This window comes from Alligator mississippiensis, chromosome 2, assembly GCF_030867095.1.
Source record: "Alligator mississippiensis isolate rAllMis1 chromosome 2, rAllMis1, whole genome shotgun sequence".
Lineage (NCBI taxonomy): Eukaryota > Metazoa > Chordata > Crocodylia > Alligatoridae > Alligator > Alligator mississippiensis.
In genome coordinates this window covers 253,582,947-253,604,816 of record NC_081825.1, presented here as the reverse complement: position 1 = coordinate 253,604,816, position 21,870 = coordinate 253,582,947, and the positions used below count along the sequence as shown (strand labels likewise).

The following is a 21,870-nucleotide window of genomic DNA, read 5'->3' as shown; positions in this document are numbered from 1 at the left end:
GTGATGATGCATCTCTGGGCTCTGTGGTGATGCAAATTACTTTGAACAAAGGCAGGAGCAAGGTTCCAGGTAGTAAAACTTGCTTCCTCCTTGTAAAATGATGAAGATTACATTTAAAAAATCAGCTTACATTTGATATCTTCCATCATAGGTAATGCAAAGGAGAGGGGGGGCCATGCCCCCCCCCCCTTGAGATTGACACTTGCTGGCCGGGGATTGTGGGCACCAAGAGAAGTGCTGGCTGGTGCCCCCCCTGAGATTGTCACTGGCCAGGGAGTGGGAGTGCCAAGGGCAGCACTTCCAGGATCAGTGATCAGTTGCTGTGTCATGGTTTTCCTTCCCCCCCCCCCCCGTCAGCTGCTGGTACTCCCCCAGACTCAGGAGGCACCAGTCACCCATGTTTTTCATCTTTTTACTCTTCTGTGAAATATGAAACATCAAAACCAGAAGGAAACTACATCCTGCTTGCTAGCAAACAACTTTGAGGTAAGCAGTCTATTTCAACTTTTCTCTGAGTCTAACCTGCCTAAAATGAACTGTGCCAGAGAGGAGAATTTACTACATCTTTAACTCTTCTCTGAAATATGAACTTTCATATCTACCTGCTAGAACTTTACAATCTTTTCTCCTAAGCCTGAAGAAGGGTGCTTGTGCCTAAAAGCTTGCAACTAAAGAGAGAATTTTTTTTCAAAAATCTAGTTGGCCTAATAAAAAATATCACCTCTACCATGATTTCTGACTCTTTATTTGAGAATAATAAAGTAGTTGTAGCAGGGACTAAGCTAAATATAATTATACTGAAGTTTAACTGGTTGCTAACTTTGCTTCCAGGCCGATATACGGGAAAAACAGAAGAAACTGGTTGACCAGCTGACATCTTTGTTGAATAGTTCACCAGGGCCTCCTACCAGAAGGCTCATTGCCAAGAATTTTGCTCTACTTTATAGCACTGGAGATACTTTTTCTGTTTACCAGACAATTGACAAATGCAATGAACTCATTCGGAGCAAAGATGATTCACCAAGTTATCTACCCACAAAACTGTAAGTAAAAAAAAATCCAAATACACTAAATAGTAGTAACACTTTGTATATCATATCTTGCAAACCTCCAAAGACCACATCTTGAAAATAAGAACAAAGATGAACAAATCTGTAAACTCTAAGCAGATTTTTGTATCTGTTGTTGCTTCTTGAGTTTAATGGAAAATTATGAGTGAAAGGAACGATGAGCTTAGTTATATTCTAACTTTGGATATACCATGTCTACATAATTTCTTGCTTTATTTCCAGTTTTTGATTAGCAAGTTCATCTACAGCTTGTAAACACAGCAGGCTACTGTTTCACAATAGAAATGGACTGGGAAGGCTCAGCCTGTAGCTACATAATTTTAAGTGTCCCAAGATGGAGAACCTAGAAGCAGAAGGCTGGGCAGAACTGTCTGGATCAGTGGTTTTCAATCTTTTTAGACTCGAAGCACCCCTCATTAGACTGCAGCTTCCCTCAGAAAATCTCAGCTTTTAGTTTTCATTCTTTTTTACTACAGCAAAATTAATAGAAAAATTCTTTGGTGCAAAGAACTTGGACCACAACAGGTCAAACTGTTCTTAACCTTATCAATTCTTTATTTGAAATCTTTGGGTTTATCTGGTGAATCATATTTGCACATCTAACAGTGATAACATTGTATGGCACCCTTGAAAGGATTTCAAGGCACCCTAGGGTGCAGCAACCAGAGGCGACCTGAGCAGGGTGCAGGGCCCGGGACAAATCAGCCTGTGCAGGGCCCCGCCCCCAGATGCGAGGAAGCTGGCAGCAGATTTGGTAGGGGAGTGCCAAGCGGCCAGACATAAAGCTGGTGGCAGCGCAGAGTCGTCGTGCCACTCTGCCCAGCTCCTTGGGGGCCCCCCTAATGACATCCCTAATATGTGGGGCCTGGGGCAGTCGCCCTGATTAATCTTGAATTAAGTTATCAAGAGTTGATCTGAGCTTTAATTGCATGGAAAGATAAGCAAGGTCTGTGACTTAAGGTTCATCTCTGAATTGAACTACTAGTTTAACTGTCAAGGCCAGCTGAATTAACAGGATTAAGGGCATGAATGTGGAGAAGGCCTGTAATGTCTTTAAATCAAAGATGCTAAAACTGTCAGATATCTGTGCCCTAGCAAAAGGAAAAATGTTTTAAGAAGGGGCTTCAGATCTACCTGGCTTGGGTAATAGGAATAAACTTACAAGACATAGAAGGGCAAATCAGCAAAGAAAGCTTAGGTGTCAGGAAGTGTAGGGATAATGTGAGAATTGCTAAAAGTCAAGCTGACTCAAACCTTGTAAAAGAAATCAGAAAAAATACCAAAATGTTCTTCAGCTTTTTAAATAAACAAAGAACAAAGAAAGGATAAAGTAGGGTTGTTATTGTGGATGCAGGGAGACTGGTGGATGTGGTATACCTTGGTTTTAGCAAGGCTTTTGATATGGTCTCCCACAACCTCCTCACAGGCAAGCTTAGGAAGTATGGGCTGGATGAATGGACTGTAAAGTAGATAGAAAACAGGCTTGAGCATCGGGCTCAGAGGGTAATAATAAATGGCCTGATGTCTAGTTGGCAGCCGGTATCAAGTGGTCTGCCCCAGGGGTCGGTCCTTGGGCCAGTTTTGTTCAATGTCTTCATCAACGACCTGGAAGATGGCATAGAGTGCACCCTAAGCAAGTTTGCAGATGACACCAAGCTGGGGGCAGTAGTGGATGAGCTGGACGGTAGGACAAGGATACAAAGTGACCTAGACAATTTGGCGGATTGGGCCAAAAGAAATCTCATGAGCGTCAACAAGGACAAGTGCAAAGTCCTGCACTTAAGGCGGAACAGTCCCCTGCACCAGTATAGGCTGGGGGCTGACTGGCTGGGCAGCAACTCTGCAGAAAAGGACCTGGGGGTTACAGTAGACAATAAGCTGAATATGAGCCAATAGTGTGCCCTTGTTGCAAAGAAAGCTAATGGCATACTGGGCTGCATTCATAGGAGTGTTGCTAGCAGGTCAAGGGAAGTGATTATTCCCCTCTATTCAGCGTTGGTGAGGCCACATCTGGAGTACTGTGTTCAGTTTTGGGTCCCCCACTACAGAAAGGATGTGGACGCATTGGAGAGAGTCCAGTGGAGGGCAACAAAAATGGTGAGGGGGTAGGGGGACATGCCTGATGAGGAAAGACTGAGGAAACTGGACTTATTTAGTCTAGAGAAGAGAAGACTGTAGAGGGATTTCATATCAGCCTTCAACTACCTGAAGGGGGGCTCGAATGAGGATGGAGGTAGACTGTTCTCAGTGGTGACAGATGACGGAACAAGAAGCAATGGTCTCAAGTTGCAGCAAGGGAAGTTTAGGTTAGATGTTAGGAAGAATTTTCTCACTATTTGAGTAGTAAAACACTGGAACAGGTTACCCGGAGAGGTTGTGGAAACTCCATCCTTGGAGGTTTTCAAAACCCAACTAGATAAAGCTTTAGCTGGCACGATCTAGCCAGGCTCAGGGGTGATCTGATGGCCACCTATAAGTTTATCAGGGGTGACCACCAGTATCTGGGGGAACGTTTGTTCAACAGAGCGCCCCAAGGGATGAGGACTAGGTCGAATGGTCATGAACTACTACAAGACCGTTTCAGGCTGGACATAAGGAAGAATTTCTTTACTGTCCGAGCCCCAAGGTCTGGAACAGCCTGCCACCGGAGGTGGTTCAAGTGCCTACATTGAACACCTTCAAGAGCAAACTGGATGCTTATCTTGCTGGGATCCTATGACCCCAGCTGACTTCCTGCCCTTTGGGCTTGGGTCTGGACTCGATGATCTTCCGAGGTCCCTTCCAGCCCTAATGTCTATGAAATCTATGATTCTGTGATTCAATTGCAGAGATGATAGAGTAGAGACTAAGGTAGAATGGTTTAAAATACCAAGGACAAAGTCGTGCATTGGGCCACCAGTAAAAAATAGAATATTTTAAGGAGGAGCTCATCCATTGGAAATAAGTGAATGGCTAGACCTGGGTGAATAGCCTGGGTATACAACTGAATTGACAATTCCAGGCAGCCATGAAGATTGTTCACGTGATCCCGGAATGTATCAGTTAAGGCAACTTTTTACTCACTGCAGGCCACTCCTTGCAATGCAGCTAGTGCTGCGGGCTGCTGATCCCCTGCTACACCTGAGTTATTCCTGTTCTGTGTAATAGGGCTGGTCTCTTGCCCTCCTCCCACCGCTCAGCCTCCTCTAAATCGTCTCTCAACATGTCTTTCAAAGTGGCTAAGTCAGTGGCCAGAAGCTGTATTGGGAGGTCAGAGAGCAGCTCTCTGCTTGGAATTGGAAGAGAGGCCTCTGCAGCAGCCAGCAGCTGGGGGATTAGCTGCCAATTAGTAAAATTCAGAATCTGGGCTAGATCTCATGGCTAGGCTGCAACAGGGTTACAATGCACCCCTGATAAAAACAGATCAGATTGCAGGCTGGATCTAATCTCATTGCATGTGGGATCTGGCCCATTGGCCATAAATTGCCAACTCCTAAGTTTTAAGGCATGGGTGTTGCATTCGCCTTGGGCCTCAGCCATGTCCTTTGAGATCCGGGGACCCTGCATTCTGTGGCAGGTCATGCCTTCCAACTTCCAGTATCCCAGTGGGCTATCGGCAGGCCAGACAGAATGGTTCCAGTTTGTGGGCCGTATGTTTGACACCTTGAGTTATGGTGTTTCCAGTACTGATATGGAAATAGAAATGTAATACCACATCTGGAGTACTGTTCCGGCCATCCATGATTCATTTAAACTGGCACAGGTACAGAGAAGGACTACTCTACTCAGGAAATGGAGAGCCTTTTACATGAAAGGAGACTAGAAGAGTGGTTTCTTTGGCCTAGGAAAAGAAAGGCTTAGAGAGGATGTGATTGCCATCTATAAATACAGAGGGGATGATCACTCAAGAGAAAAAATAATTAAGTTAGCAACAATGTTAGGACAAGAACAAATATATTGATCTTGAATAAATTTTGGTTGGAAATTAGAAGAAGGTGTCCAAACCACTAGCAACAATGTTTTCGAACAGCCTTTCAAACAGAATAGTAAAAGTAGAAACCTAAGTACATTTAAGATAGGATAATCAATTTATGAAAAGGATTAGTAGTACCTGCTGTCACCTGGATTTGAAGATCCAGGAGGTTCTTTCCGATCCTGATTTCAAGCATAAGTAATATTAAGTGTCTGTTGTTGTTATAAACGTTTATTTTGTAAGTATTTTGCACCTTCCTCTGAAGCACTTGGAACTGGATGTTCTTAGAGACAGGATATTGGGATAGATGTCATTTTGGTATTGTTTGTGGCAGTGCTCAAATTAAAGGTCTTCTCATTTGATTATACACCAGGAGGTATCTTTTAGCTGCAAACAAAAATAATTTTCTCCTGTGATGAAGTGGAACAGCAGCTGACTTCATACATCGCCTCAGATATTAGGGATGTCATTGACAACTGGAGGGGAAACCGTAGCCTAAAACAGATTTTGGCAAGAGAGTAAAGAGAAGTATTTCCCATTACTGCAGAATCTTCTCAACTGTGTTTGTCTGATGTTCAGCTTTACTGGTTATATGGTTAAATAGAGCTTCTTTGTTCCTCAGGGTCCATAGTTACCAGGCAATTGGTATATTCCCATATATTGTGACTGCTATTGGGCTTTTAAGCTACATAGGGATTGGGCTTTCTGAGCATCTAAGCCTAAAGATGATTTGTTTTAAAGCTTTAGGCAGCCTTTAGCTTCAAGTAAATAGAAAAAAGAAGGAAGTTTTTTTTTCAGAAGGCTGTATCTTAATTAAGTGGTGGTATTGTCTCTCTTTTGTATCCACATATAGCACAAGCTACTTCTAGTAAGATGTTAATTCAGTAGGGACTTCATTAAATAAGTGTCTCTAAGTATATAATATTATTTTTCCCTATTTAAGTATGCCTGGATGACTGACTTGAGAGAAGAAGCAGTCTGAGGCTAGTATTTGCAAGGGAGTTGAAGGTCATTCAGTGTCTACTTTCAACTGAATTTCAGTGAAATTAGGATGCTGTTGCCACAGCAGATAAGACCATCAGGTCATCTAGCTCAGTTTTAGTTCATTGACTACAAACTGCAAAATATATTTAAAATATTTGTCTGAGGTGTGTGGCTTTTAAAGTTCTTCATGCTCAAAAAATGTTTGGCAATATTGTACTTTTCAACTAAATGTCCTAAGTGCTCTTAGTGCTGTTGCACTATAATGTTAAGTACATAGGGTCTTGAAATATAAGTTTTGGGGAGAAGCTTGAAAGAAACTTCCTAAAACGCTTTGAAATTGAGGGGTCGTTATGCTAAAGGCTGAAGGAGAGACAGAGTAAGGTGACAATACTTAGAAAGTATCCTGTTGTCTGAGCCCCCTTATTCATTGCATTTTCTGTATTTACAGGCATCTTTGGAAAGTTCTAAGTGTCATTACTTCCTTGATGAAGGGCAGGGGAAGTTCTTGTGCTCTGTGATAATTTTTGGAGCACAGTGATGCATAGAAATATCTACTTCGTTTATTAGACTGTATATTCCAGTGAAGAATTATCCTAAGTGCCATAATTTAGTACACAGTAAATAGCCAAAAGTTCTTAGTAATTCTGAAGGGCCCTTTCATGGAACCCTTATATATAAATGGTGATAAAATAAGGGTTCAAAAACCTAGTTTTTAAGAATTTTTGTGAATCCTCCGACCTAAAATTAAAATTCTCAAGGCATACATTTTCTTCCCAAACTTATGGCTTATTAGAAAAAGTTCTTCTGTCAAATAAGCAAGAAAATATTACCATTTATAATTGTATATCCAGAAAAAAGCATGAGCACAAATAAAATCTAAGTGGTCATTCTTAAAGCTTCTATAATGAATTGGTTAAGAGCAATACTGAAAAAGTAATCTTGGAGCAAAATGGGATCTGTTTGATATGAGTGGTTTTGTTTTTTGCCCTTACCATAGTTTTGTCTTTGCTAAAGATGTGTTTGTTCATTCAAATTCAGATGAGTTGTTTTGGTTGAGAATTTTAACTCCTATTTTGCCATGTTTTATTTCCCAGCTTAAATGGAGTATTATGTAAATCAGGAGTAATGAACTCCTCCACCTCCGCAGACAGATAAGGGGCATGGGATTTGGGGACTGTATTGGGTCCAAAGACTGGTCCTGTGTACCAATGCCAGCACATGTCTTGGACTGACCTCATATGCTGTGCGCAGCACGTGCTGGTTTCAGAACCCTATGCTACATGCAGCACATGCCAGAAAGCTCCACGCGCTGCATACAGCGTGCAGGGCCAGTCAGAGATCCACAGGCAGCACTGCAGGTGGGATGATAGGACTCTACAGGCTGGATCCATCCCATGGGCCAGATCTTTAACCCTGACAGTGTAAATTTAACATTGGTATCTTGGAGAGTATAGTATGGTATATTGCTGAATATTAAATAGGACTGGTTGGATAGCATGATAAATACATAAAATATTTTATTTTTGCTGGTATTCTTCAAAAACATTCAAATGTAGAGCTGTTTAAATATCCCATTGCGTTTATAATTTATTTTAAGAATAAACGTACACTTTATTGAAGATTATTTTCAGTGCCTTTGGTCTACCCTAATACTAAGCATTTAATGATTTTTGCTTTTGTTAACTGGAGTTTTTATAAGCACGCATATACAAAGCCCACTTATTGCTTAGTTCATTTTAGGCTGATACAACCTTGGAATACTCACAGGGGGAGAGGGAAGTAGGCTTGGGTCCACTGGTGACGCATAGGGGGTGCACATGGGTGCATGCGCACCCCCTGAGAGTGGCAGCACACCCCCTGGAAAAAGGTGCCACCCTCCCCCCCATCGCCAACACTGCCAGTGTCTGCGGGCAGTCCACGATCAAAGCTGCTGATGCTGCCAGCGGCATCTGTGTGTGGTCACTGACCATTGGTCAGCAGTCACCGCCTGCAGGAGCTCACTGTGCCCCCCCAGCCTCTGGGGGGATGTAGCATTCATGCTTGGGTCCATAGGCTCATTCACTTCTAGCTCTTCAGTCACTGACTATTGGGATATTCTGTTTCTTGAAGTCAAAATGGTACTTAATACTTAGGTGTAAGTATATACATGCTTTTCAAAGCTGCTGCTGTTGTTTTTGTTTTGGTAGTTTACTTAAAATTTCTGTCATGTGCCTTGAATTATAACAACCATTCGGTGTTCAGTTTGTTTAATTTTTTTAACTTTCACATGTAACTTTTTTTCTTAATTGGAATATATGAGGTGATTGCTTTGGTTCTTTAATTTTTCATCTGTTGTTGCATTCATCTTCACATATTTGGATTTGCTTTGTTTTAGTGCTGCAGTGGTATGCTTGGGCTATTTATACAAAAAGTTGGGTAGAATCTTGGGAAACAGCTTTACAGACACCATAGGAAATGTGCTGAAGGCAATGAAGAATGCAGAGGTAAGGAGCCCTTAGTTTTAACATATGGTTAAGAAAGTAACAGGTGACTTTTTCAGTAGCTTGAAGAACAATAAACAAGGTGAGTTGAGTACTACAAATATATGCTGAGATTTTTGTAAGTTATACTCTACAGATACATCCTCTGAATATCCAAAAGAATTGTTGAGAATTTTAACAGTAAAAATATCAATACAGGTGGTTGAATTGCAGTAATTTTAGTTGTCCTTCATGATTGATCTTGATGAAATAGAATAGTCTAGTACTCAGTTGTACACTTCATTCTAAAGCTTACTTCGTAAATTATTGAGTCTTAAAATATCTATTGTTTTCACTACCACTTAGAGCATTCCTTTCATTTTGTTTACAGAGTTATAGAGCAAATCCTCTGCTTTCATTCACTGTAGCATGAGTAGATATCCAACAATAGAAAAGTACCAAATAATCAAAACCAAATTTACATTACAAACTTGTTCAAATACATTTTTCATCAGTTGCTTTTGAGGGGGCACCGAGTATTGTAAAATGTTGACCTTTCTTCCTTTTCATTTATCAGTCTCAAGGTCGTTATGAGATCATGCTTAGTTTGGAAAATATATTGAATGGTTTAGGAGCTGCTGCTATCGCATGTCATAGAGATATTTACAAGGCTGCCCGCTCATGCTTAACGGATCGATCTATGGCAGTCCGCTGCGCTGCTGCAAAGGTAAAGTGATCTATTAACTGTTTTTAGTAATTAGTCTTCCTAAATACAACTATATCTATTTAGATGGATAATAAGGAAAAATCAATTTTGCACCTTTGAAATGAATGAATATGTCAGCTTTTGAAGTGCTTAATCTTTAACTGAAAAAATGCATGTCTATTCTAAAACATCCGCACAAATTAATGTATGCAAAAAACCTGTGGAATATTTTATTAACCTTGCCTTTTGCATTTTGATTATTTTAAGTTATGGGATCATGAGAGATGCTATGACATTTGGAAGCTGTACATCTCTAGCAGGCTTCACACAGAGAAGTAAATAAGTTTTGATTTCTTGTGTTATCTGCTCAACAGCAAACATTCCGATCCTTCAGATACAAAATTAAATAATAACTTCTAGCTCTAATTTTGCTAGATAAAATTTGTGTAAACTACTGACATAGTATTGCATATGATCAGAATGACTAGAGCAAACCTTTTTTTTTTTTCACCTAGTGTCTTCTTGAACTTCAGAATGAGGCAGTTTTTATGTGGAGCACAGACCTGGATAGTGTTGCAACCCTATGCTTTAAATCCTTTGAAGGTTCCAATTATGATGTGCGAGTAGCAGTCTCAAAACTTTTAGGCACAATACTGGCTAGAGCTGTAACATCTAAACAGGCAACAGGTAAAGTGTATATTTTTGCTTTCCAGTAAGAAGTTATCAAGTGTGTTTTTTGTTTGGATAATTGTATATAGGGCATAAATAAAGGTTTATAAATATTGACAGACACCAGGCTTATTCAAGCTATTCAGGATTTACTGTTACTGTTTTTTATAGCATACTTCTTATGTAGACCTATGATTTTAGCATTTATCCATTTATGCATTCAAAAACAAGTTTCAAAACAGTTAACCTGAAATGCTTTTTAACTCTATAGGAATATCTACCCCTGGGGAGATAAGGACCACAATGGTGATATATGGCTCTGTAAATATAAAAAATCAAAGATTGGTGTGGAAGTGTAGCCTCAGTCTTATAAATTATCAACTCAAATGTCTATCATTTGGCCTTACTAGCAGTTAGGAGAGGCTTCAGGAATTGATCTTATTTAGTCTGGAGATGAGAAGACTGAGGAGGGATTTAATTCCAACCTTCAACTACCTGAATGGTGGTTCCAAAGAGGATGGCGCTAAACTGTTCTCAGTGGTGGCAGATGACAGAATAAGATGCAGTGGTCTCAAGCTGCAGCAGGGTAAGCTTAGGCTAGATATTAGGAAAAATGTTGTCACTAGGAGGGCAGTAAAACATTGGAGCAGGTTACCCAGAGAGGCTGTAGAATTTCCGGGCGCCTCTACAAGAGCAGTGAGGCTGCTCTGATGCACTGTAATTACAGCGCATCAGAAGAGACTCGATTTAAGTGAGTCTGCTGGAGGATGGTAATTACCATGTATCAGCATTTCCATGCTTAAAAATGGCAACGGGAGTGTTTTATCTAAAGCTCATGAGACACTCCAGGCACTTTAATTAGAGCGGCTCTGCTGCCCTCCCCCCACACTTCTGGAGCATGTGTATAAACACCCTCCATCCTTAAATGTTTTTAAGACTCAACTTTCCAAAGCCTTGGATCAGATGATGTAGTTTGGGATGGTCCTGATTTGAGCATGGGCTTAGACTAGATGACCTCCTCAAGTCCCTTCCAAAACTAATTTACTATGATATACAAGTTACACTGATATCAGTAACCTGTCAACAACAGCACATTCAACTTCTCTTCCTTCTTGAGCAATACAAATTGTGGAGAATAGGCTCTTCACCATTGACATCCGATCATTTTTTTTTCCAAAGGTTTCCCAGTGTTACCTAGAGTCTTGTACTGTTGGGTTTATTGCTTTCCTACTAACTATGTCACCTGAAATCACACAGAGTCCTGATAGTGTTGTTACCAATATTAAATGTTAATCACAGAGAGCCTTAATATTTTTATATGAAGAAGCTCTTTTTTTCTGGGGAATAAATAGCTAAGGAAATTGTTTCATAGGCATATTATTTCCCCAGTCTTTCAGGCTTACCAGTCAGATGTGCTATACAACAGTTACATGTGCACTTATTTTCCTTGACTTATTTTAGACGGTAAAGTTAATGTGTAGGAGTGAAACTGGTCTATCTAAACCAGGCTTGTTCAACATATGGCCTGTGGGCTGCCATGCGGCCCACCAAGCCATTTTCTGAGGTCTGAGGTGCTGCGATGGGAAATGAAAGTAAACAGTGTTTACTTTTGTTCCTACCTCTTGTCCCTCCCCCAGCCCCTCAGCAGCTTCCTAATGGCTGCTGAAGGGCTGAGGAAGGGACAAGGTTCCCATACGCACTGCATCAGCTTAGTGTTGCCAACACAGTGTGGCTTCCCCCCCCCCCCCCCCCCCCCCCCCCAATTTCACAATGTCCCTTCCTAGCCCCGCCCCTCCCTTCCTCATTTGCATGCCAGCCCCGTCCTGCGCTGGTCCCTGCCGGCCACACAGGGGGCGCAGATGCTGGCATGGAGGGATGCTGCGGCTGGGCCTGCGGGAGATGCTGCTGCTGCTGTAGCTGTGGCTGTTGGTGCAGGAAGCTGGCACCCTCCTCCCTGCATCCCCCCGCACCCGCAGACATCATGCTGGGGGTGGTGAGCCCCGGGAAGGGAGGGAGCCGTGCCTGTTGGGCTCAGGCTGCCCCGGGGGAGAGGGAGCAGGGGGTGTCCCTGCATGTCCGCACCCCCCTTTAGGGTCCCTGCATGTCCCCCTGGCTGCTGAGCCATGGCGCGCAGGTGTGGGCGCATCCTCGAGGCCGCCCAGGTGGCAGGGAGGACACGGTGGGGTCAGGCAGTGCCCCTTGACCCCTGCGCCCCCAGGCCGTGGCCGGACTGGACAGGCTACGCAAGCACCCGCTCCTGCTGGCCCACTGGGTGATAAAAACCTTAACAATCTGGCCCCACATTCAAAAAGGATGGACATCCCGGGTCTAAACTAACAATAATAATAATAATAAACTCCTGAATGATACACTTTTGTTGGTGGTGCTGCTGCTCAAACTCTTAAATAATATGAAATGGTAACAGAGAATTAAAATTTAACTAAAGGGTTAGAGGACTTTTGAATACAGCCGATATTAACAGAACCTGAATGAGTTTATATTAGGTAGTATGTATTTGTTTCAGTTAAGTATGACATATGTAATGATCACTGAATCAACATCTAGCTAACTTGGGAGGAAGAATCATTACCTTTTGTTCTGTATCCCAAACTGCATCATTTTCAAAACAGTACTGAGCCACTTAAGTAACATTTTAGTACAGGAGCTTTGCCACAGTTAAACTTTATTACCCATGTATTCCAACAAATCCACCTCAAACTTCTTCCAAGCCTTTTACAAAAGGAAGATCTAAAAGAAAAAAAATATTTATAGGTAAACACTAAGAACAGTGTTGGTACAAGAGAACTGGAGGACTGTCAGTGTGACTTCCATATTTTAAAAACTTTAGAAAGAACCCACAGAACTACAGGCTGGTGAATCTAACTTCTGTTCCTGGATAACTAGTAGAAATAACAAAAATTAATAACAAAAATTGTTCAGTATATGGATGTACAGGAGTTGCTGGAGAGGATTCAGCATAGTTTTGTCAAAGGGAAATCATGCCTTACCAACCTACTACAGTTATTTGAGGATGTCAATAAGCAGGTGGAACAAGGGTGATCCAATTGTCATATATCTGGGCATCCAAAAAGCCTTTGACAAAGTCCCCCATCAGAGGCTATCATGGGATTCCAGGAAAGGTCCACTCATGGATAAGAAATTAACTGAAAGATAGAAAACAGAGTTGGCTCAGTCTTTGGGAGGAAAAGAAGTAAATGGTGGAGTCCCCCAGATATCTGTGTAGGGACCAGTGCTGTTTAACATATTTCTAAATAATCTGGGAAAGGTTTGTGAGCAGGAAGGTGGCCAAATTTGCAGATGGCACAATATTATTCAAAGTGGTAAAGACTAAGGCAAACTGTGAGGAACTGCATAAGGATCTATTGAGTTAATGGACAGCTAAATGAAATGCTGAGCAGTGTAAAGTGAAGTGCATGGGCAAAAGGAACCTGGATTATACCTGTATTATGATGAGCTTTAGACTAGCTGTTACCACACAGAAAAGAGATCTGGGAGCCTTTGTGGACTGTTGGCTAAAAACTGCTCAGTTCTCAGCAGCTGTCAAAAAAAAAAGGCAAACAATGTTAGGAAATTGTAAACAAAAGAAAAAAGTATTGTTATCCCCATTTATAAATCCATGATGTGTCTACTGCTTAAATACTGTGCCCAGTGTTTGTCCCCACAAAAGGATATAGAAGAAGAAAAGAAGGTACAGAGAAGGGCAACAAGGAAGATTAGTGGTATGACGAGGCTTCCATGTGAGGAGAGAGTAGAGAGGTTAGGCCTGTTCAGTCTAGAAAAGAGATGCTTCAAGGGAGACATGATAAAGGTTTACAAAATACTGAATGGTGAAAAGTAATTAAATAAGAACTTATTTATTCTCTCTTGCACAATGCATGGCTGCAGAGCCAGGAACCTAGATCCGCAACCCCTGCTGCCAACAGAAGGCAGTGGCTGCTGCAATGGAGCAGAGCACGGAGCCAGCTTCCCTGCTGCTGCCTGCTACCTGTCTGTTGTGAGCTTGGGTTGGGGGTGGGCAGCTCCCTGCCGCTGAGCACACTTCTAGGGAACAGGGGGGACCCGTGCCCCCCAGATACATACACAGGGTGGGGGTGGGGCGGAAGTGTTCTGTGGGCTTGGGCACCCATCTTGCTGCTCTCCCCTGTGACTTCTGCAGCCCACGGGTGTGACCTGGTGCTACAGGGCAGAGTGCAGCCATGCAGGAAAGCTGCTTGCAGCTGCGAGCTCCGCACTGCCCTCTGACTCATCTCCTGCATGCATGGCAGCAGTGAGGGGCACAACCCTGTGCCATCAGCTGCACTGCCCCCATGTGTGCAAGGGTGTGTTGCCAGAGCAGTGCAGAGCTCGCAGTGGCAAGCAGCTTTTCTGCACGGCCACACTGCCCTGCAGCACCAAGTCGCACCTGCCATGCTGTGTAGTAGGCCTGTGCGAGTAGGCAGCTATTCGATCTGGTTCCCACTTTGATCCAGCCGAAGTGGCTTCAGCTGCCTCGGAGATCTGGCCATAGGCTATAATGAGGAATCAATGAATTATCTATAATTTGGTTTGTTTTTTGTCTGATTTGGATGAAACTTGACGGGGTGGTAGCCTCCGCTGAGAGCATGAAGCCTGCAAAGTTGCAAGAAGATTGGTGCAGGGGTTCAGGGGGAACTGTACCCCAAATCCCTTGAAAGCAAAACTCATGCCACATGTATGTATTACACCACGGGGGGGGGGGGGGGGGGGGGGTGAAAATTGCAGGGGTAGTAGCCCCTGCTGAGGCCATAGAGCCTGACAAGTTTCAAGGAGATAGGGGTTTGGGCGGAACTGCACCCTAAATTCTTGAAAGCAAAACTCATGTCACGTGTATGTGTTACACCACAGTGCTACCACCCCTGTGCTGCCACCCCTGCAAATGTCATCCAAATCAGACAAAAAAACAACCGAGTTATAGATATTTCATTGATTCCCCATTATACCGTATGGCTGGATCTCCAAGGCGTCTCCAAGGCTTTTCTGAAGCACTTTGGATGCCAAAGCGTCCGAAGCTTCTCCGGATCTGAAGCAGTCTGAAGCCTCGCACAGCCCTACTGCATAGGTCCCAGGGGAGCAGCCCCAGCCCTACCTAGCACTCTCCCTCCCTCCCTTACCTGGGGGAGCTGCTCTCTAGGCTGCCTGGGGCCATGTACATATACGTGCACATGGTGCCCCCTGCCCGACTGCTGGAACTCTGCCAGCCTGCAGAGGGCTTGCTGTAAAACTTCAATATCCATGGGTTTCTCTGCTAAAATGAAAAATCCGCATTTTACTCCAGTAGGGGGGAAATCTGCACTTGTTTTTTTGTAGGAAATGGAAAACTGGGATCCCTGCTAATAAGCAGCTAAGCAGTGTTACTAAGCTACTGCTCAGTAGAAATAATCCATGCGCTGGCACTACTCGCAGTAACTCTAGTTACTGCGCATTTAGTTAGTACTTCGTTACGCAAGTACTAAACTAACTGTACAGTAACTACCGTGCGTTAATGAATGTGTAGACACGCCCACTGTGGAATTAAAATGTGGAAATCATTGCCACTGCAGGCTGCAAGTGGGACAGGAGAGGAACAGTAGAAAAAACTGCGGTCATATCCAGTTCATTCTCTGTTTCAGCATCCACTCTCTGCCACTGTGTGACACAAGATCCTGGGCAAGATGGACCTATGGTCTGACCCAGTTATGTTCACCAGCACTCTTTAGTTGCACCAGTTCAAGGGTTATGTCAATCATCATCTAGTCTTCATCAAATTTTCTCTGTGCCTTTTCATTCACCAGGTATTTTTGACTACTTAACAACTTTTGTCATTTTAAAGAAGAATTCAAAAATTTAAGTTTAGAATATAGCAAGATACAAACTGAACATATTTTTTCAATTTTCTACAGTTTGATTTTTAGAGAAGAACATCACCATAAGTTGGAGCAAAAGTGTAGTCGGAGCAAGTCATGAGATGAAATTATTTTAATTAAGCTTAACCTACTCCCTTTTGGGGGTGTGAAAAACAAGCTTTTTAGAAGCTGTTTGACTTCTTGGTTTTTTTGGGAGAAAATTATTGGACTAAAGCCATATTTTCCAGCTTCAAAAGACAAAAAAACTCATAAATTCAGTGTTTTTCTAGTAAACCTGTTTGGACACTGGGGGCATTGGTTTTTAACTCTTTTTTCCTAACCCATATGAACAATATAACAGCACTTAAATAATAGTGTTGGGTGCTGAAGTAATACCTCATAAAGTTAGGTAAGAGGTCTTAATGTTTCTGAACAAGATCTAGCTAGCTGTTGCTTTACCTGTTAACTGTTTTCATTTTTCAATACATATTATATAAAAGAATTAATCAGTGTCTTAGCAAATACTAAGATAGGGGATCAGGATATATGCTATTTCTTATGGTATCTGTTCCTGAAATAAAATCCCACAGTTCATTGATTTTTACTCACAGTAAGGAGGTCAGCTGTTTTATTCAAGTTTAAAATAGTTTTTAGTTTGAAGAAAGTAGCTTTTGCATTGTTCTAACTACAAAAATACCCAGAGGAGGATAATTTTATCTTGCTTAATGTGTGTGAAAGTTCTTGAAATGGAAGTTGTAAGGGAAATTGTGAATGATTTGCCTTTTACATTGGTTAGTCATCTAGTTAGTTTATTTATGCATGCACCAAAGTATACCTTTAATAAAAAGTGACTTGGACAATAATAAAGTAAGAGGCTGGAAATAGCACTCCTAGGAGTTCTGTGCCTTTAAAAAGAAAAAAAAGAAGGGTATTTAATAAGTCTCACCATCTCATCAAACTGGCCTGGCAACAGGGGCTCCAGCACCACTGCTAACACTGTACTGTGCCCAGCATCCCTGCCACGTGCTCCTCCGCTGCCATGTGCACAGCACCAGTGGGCGCTGGCCTTGGAATGGCCCTGTGGGAGGGAGGGGCAAGGTCAGTGAGGTGTGCTCCACGCCACCCAGCCCCCCCCCCCCCCGAGATTATTTTCTAGTGCCACTTATGTAAATGGGCTATTGGCTGATTTTCCTGAAAATAATGTACGGTAGGTCCTAAAGAGTGAGTTCAAGATGGCAGTCTATCCATGTATTTCTAGATTGCATTCATCAAAGTAGCTCTCAATATGAAGATATTTAATTTTTGGCGTTTGTTATAAAATTATGGTTTAGACCAGTGCAGGGCCAGCTTTTTCAGCAGTTGTGTCACAAATTAGTCCTAAACCTCTCCCCAAGTACCACTCCAATCCTTTTCCCCTGCCTGAGCTGCTGGTCTGCTTTCTGATCCCAGCACTGTGCTCCCCAATGGATCTGCTCCTGTTTCTGCTTCCTTCCTTTTTGCTTTTTGTCTAGCCTGCTGCTTTACGTTCTGCTCCCTGTCCTGTCTGTCACTGTGCTCCCTACTCCTTCTCTGATCTGCCATGTGCCCCACACAGAGGCTGCCTGTGTTCCTTATTGCAAGTTGGCCACTTCTGCTTTAGACAGATTTGGATTTAGTTGTGCTACATGAGAAATGTAAACTTGTGGGTGTTTCCCCCTAGAATGTGAATGCCTTTAGAGAGTTTTTGTGAATGTATTTATTTTTAATAATTTATGCTTAGCATCTGCCAGGCCAAATGTTCGCAAACTCTCTCTGGAAGAAGCCATGGAACTACTGGGAGCAGGTTTTCTTCGTGGGAGTTCTGGATTTCTACGAGCCAGCGGTGATATTCTGAAAGGGACAAGCTCAATCAGCAGGGATGTTAGAGTTGGAGTTACTCAGGTTTGGATTACACTGTGCACTGCTCTATAATGTTGCTTAGTATTTTTAACATACCATTTTTGTGTTGCAAACTGCTCTAATAAATTCTTACTTTGTCTTTGTCTGAGACAAATTTTAATGCAACATAACATGATTATGGGTTAAATTATACTAAGATTAATAGTATACAACAAATATGCATTAAAGTGTCACATCTAATGCATCTCTATATAACAGCTGAATCGTAAGTGTAGCCTTTTTTATATTTTTGGAAATCAGAAAGAGAAATCATGTATCCATGAAAACAACTCATTATCCAGACCTTATCTCCGAAGGCTACGAGGCTTATAAACGATGTCGTCTTACAGATTCCTCCAATATTATTTACAGCAGTTAATGAGAATAAGTAGTCCAATGACTGCGCTGGGAAGAATGTTCCAATTGCCTCTTCTGGAAAGCAATGGGAGTACTAAGTTAAGGACCACCAAACATAGATTACTGAAAACCAGTGCTTGTCAACCTCGGTAGACTCAAGGCAGCGCTTGGAAAATGCCAGTTTAGTTTTCACTCATTTTGTTTTACTACACAAAAATAATAAAACAACTCAGACCACAACAGATCAAAATGTTTTTGACACTGGATTCTGTGTTTGGACACTGGATATGAAAACTCTGAGTTTGCTGTGTGAATCAAGTTTGCACCTAATGTATCACCCCTGAAAGGATCACATGGCATCCTGGTTGAGAATCACTGCTGTGTAAGCTGTTTGTGATTGACAATGAAATATGAAATCCAGCTCATTCCCTGTTAGCAACATTAGGTGTACATGTCTAATATGCTGGAATTTCAATTTTGCTGTTAAAGCAGACAATAATGATCCTGAATACACACAAAGATCAGAAATTATGAATAAGATGCAATGTTCATACCCATTTTCAGAGGAAAACAATATTTGAGTTGAGAAAAGGGCTAGGGACAGAAATTACACATAAGCCGATATCAGTGATTGGAAGCTGGTTCAAATCTGTACCACAACAGAAATTCATTGCACATAAACTGCTTTCAAAATGACTGAAACCAGTTCAAGATAAACCTGCATAGATGTAATATCAGATTTAACTGATTTAAGTTAAATCAATTTATTGAACTCCTGTCCCAGAACTCCTCCAGATTCAAGTTAATTCACATTCCACCACCATTCAACGATGCTTTGCACCTCCCCTGCAAACCCTGCCTGGCAGGGTGGGTGGGATAGCCTTGCTCCAAGCTGTCTGCTTCAGCCAATTAGGGAAGCGTGCTCTAGCACTCCTCAGCTTCTGGCTTGGGCCACTGCAAACATGTGGCTGCATTTCCAGAATCAAAAGTGAATGTCTGCTTACTTGCTTATTGGTTCAATCTACATAGCTTAGATTAACCTGCAAAGATTGAATTGTTTGGCATAGGGCTTTTTGACTGTCTGTACTTAGCTTATGTTTTGGGAAGGCAGAATAAAGACAAAAGATTTCCCCTTTTAACCAAACTGTCTAGAATCAGTGTCCTTATTTAAGATGCCCCCTGTTTTGCAATCACTAATTTTTTGGGAAAATGTGAGTGTGCTATATGAATAAATAGGGCATATATTATATTTGTAGTACACTCCAGTGCAAAGGTAAAAGGTATCCCAGTTACAGGCACACTGGGGGCAGTGGAGGTAGAATTCCACTCTTTCTTTAACCTTGGCATGAAAAAGAGGCGATGTGGCTAGCACTGTGTTCCAGTTGCCTTTATTTTCATGAAGTTCCTGGTACCCATTGGGTAGGAGGCAGTGTGGGCCTCAGGGCTGCATTGGAAGTGAAAACAATGAGAGAACCCACCACCCATGCCTGGAATTATACCCAGGTCCTCCAGTCTGGAGCCAGTCATCCCTCCACCTGAGCTATGTGGCTTTACACTCCAGTATGTATGTTAGACAAAAACTTTCCTCTAAGAGTTGGTATTACCACCGTTCTTGATTTCCTCCATATATTCCTGTTCAGCCTTCTCCATCTCTGGTACAGAAAAGCACATCACTAAAGCAGTTTAAGTGGTTTCTTTTAGCTGCTTGTCTTTCCTAAAATTGAGAGGATATTTTTTTGTGTCTAAACCTAATTGTTTGCTTTTATAGGACAGTATTTTGAATGCCCTAAGGGATATTTTCTTCATTTGCTGTGCTAAAGCATGTGTTGTAGGCACTGGATCTGGCATGCAGGACTGGGGAGCGGGGTCCCAGACTGGCCCCACACAGGCCCAGTACAAGGGACTGGAGTATGTTGCCCTGTGGGCCAAATCAGGCTCTCAGGCTATATCTTTGACGCTTCTGATTTAATAATGATTCTTTATTAAAAATGGTCAGCTGTATAACTTTTTTGGATGAGAAATAAGAAACTGACAAATTCAAAAGGAAATGCATCAGAGCTGAGTCAATTATAAAATTATTTGGAATAGATATAAAAATTGCTTTCAGTTCATTTCCTTTGGCCTAATTTTCCTCACGTAGCTAATTTGTTAAAGTAAAAGAAACAATAATTTATTGGGGGGGGGTGTGAAGTGGGCTGTATTCGAATCTGTTTCTGATTTGGCCCGATTCTTGGGACAGTGATTCAATTCACTGATCTGGATCACTGTCCCAATTCGATTCGGCTGAATCCAGATCTGAAGATTCGATTCTGATTTGGAGAATCAGCAGTTCAGCCATAGACACAGCTTTGTATGTTTTTTCTACATACCTCGAGGTAGCAAGGGCACTCGTGAATGCTGAGATGGTGGGGCAGATGGAGCATCCCACAGGAGCGCGGACCACAGGTGCCCCCTCCCAGAGCCAGGAGGCACCAGTTACCGAGGCAGGGGGGTCCCCCGCATGCTCCACGGCAGACCCGGAAGTGGACCGAAAGTGTTTCTGGTCCACTTCCAGGTCCGCTGAGCTCTCTGGGGATTTGCCCTCATGTTTCCGTGGGATGCTTCATCTGCCCCACCATCTCAGCGTTCACAAGCCTCCTGGTACCTTGAAGTATGTAGAAAAAACATAAAGCTGTTTCTATGCCTGAATCATCAAATCTCTCTGAATCGAATCCATGTGTTCCAATACGATTTGGAGAATTAAATGGGTCTTCCGATTCGATTTCAGTTCAGAGATTCAGTGGCCAAATCGGGTCGAATCTCCTCAGAATCGAATCGGCGACTGAAGCTTTGCACAGTCCTATAATTTAGTATTTCTCTTAATATGTTCTAGTGTTAACCAGATTTCCAAGACATATTTATTTTTGCAACAGGAGTGATGAAACTAATTAAATCTGCCATGGATTAAAAAATGGTATGCCTTTAAACCAAATGCATTTGACTGCTTTTATTCCCCAATTTTCCTGCTTTTTAGAAGTGTTTAATTCAAGATGGGGAAGTTTAAGCAATATTTGTCAAGAGCTTTTAGATTTTTGGAGGAGCAGTTATACAATTACAATTTGTATAAACCTTAATTGGGGGGGGGGTTGTATCCTTAAATAAAACGTAATAAAGAGGTATAGTCCTCAATAAAATTATACATACAAAAGGAAATTGTTAAGAGGTGAGGGAAAAATAAAGTTTTGTTGATAGTTATGATTCTTCTTAACAGACCTTTAGTGGTGTATTTCATTTGTGTAGTCACATTTTTGTGTTTATTTTTCATACTAATAGCAATTTTTTGTGTATTAAACATTTGATGCAACAAATGCACGTTAAGCATCTGCAAGGGGACTCTATGCAGCAAAATAAATGGTCCTGTGGTGAGTAGATTTGTAAAGTGGCTCTGCATTCTTTTCTTAGTGTTGTGACATCCACGGTCTTTGTAGGTACCTCTATTCAAGGAGAACAATTAAAATTCATTGAAATAAAAAGCTGTTCTTGGTGGCTGCAAATATTCCCCAATTTAGAGTCTACAGAAACAAAATTCTTTTAAGTTATGGGTTATAGTTTTGAAGCATAGTGGTTCTTAAAATGCATTCATACATTAAATTTGGGTTCCATGTGCAGAATATTAAATAGCTGGAAGCTGTTGTTCATTGAGGCCAAACATAATGTTTTACATAACAAGTGCCTGTGCAGGCTAAACTGGTATTTCTCACACTGTGAAATGAAATTAAATGACACGGATAAGTAGGCTGCATTAGTCTGCAGTAAGCCCAGGTTCAGTATTTTTGGCAAAATGTTAATTGAAAACCATTTGAGCAGTACCCCTAAAGTAACAGATGAAACCTTCTCCAGCACAAAGGCAAGAGAA

The 21,870-nt window shown here is 41.9% G+C and overlaps 1 protein-coding gene across 5 annotated transcripts in view; it reads left to right on the top strand.

Moving 5' to 3' along the window:
• HEATR5A (HEAT repeat containing 5A) overlaps window positions 1-21,870 on the top strand; it is a 131,776-nt gene that overhangs the window by 16,939 nt on the left and 92,967 nt on the right. For 4 of the 5 annotated variants that reach the window (XM_059723022.1, XM_019488779.2, XM_006263021.4 and 1 more), the window contains 5 exons: window positions 832-1,043; window positions 8,381-8,489; window positions 9,043-9,192; window positions 9,687-9,858; window positions 17,461-17,621. In XM_059723022.1, the coding sequence (XP_059579005.1) occupies window positions 832-1,043; window positions 8,381-8,489; window positions 9,043-9,192; window positions 9,687-9,858; window positions 17,461-17,621 (804 nt within the window). Of the gene's footprint in view, window positions 1-831; window positions 1,044-8,380; window positions 8,490-9,042; window positions 9,193-9,425; window positions 9,507-9,686; window positions 9,859-17,460; window positions 17,622-21,870 lie in introns of those variants that run through there. The other variant, XM_059723024.1, reaches the window with a different exon arrangement.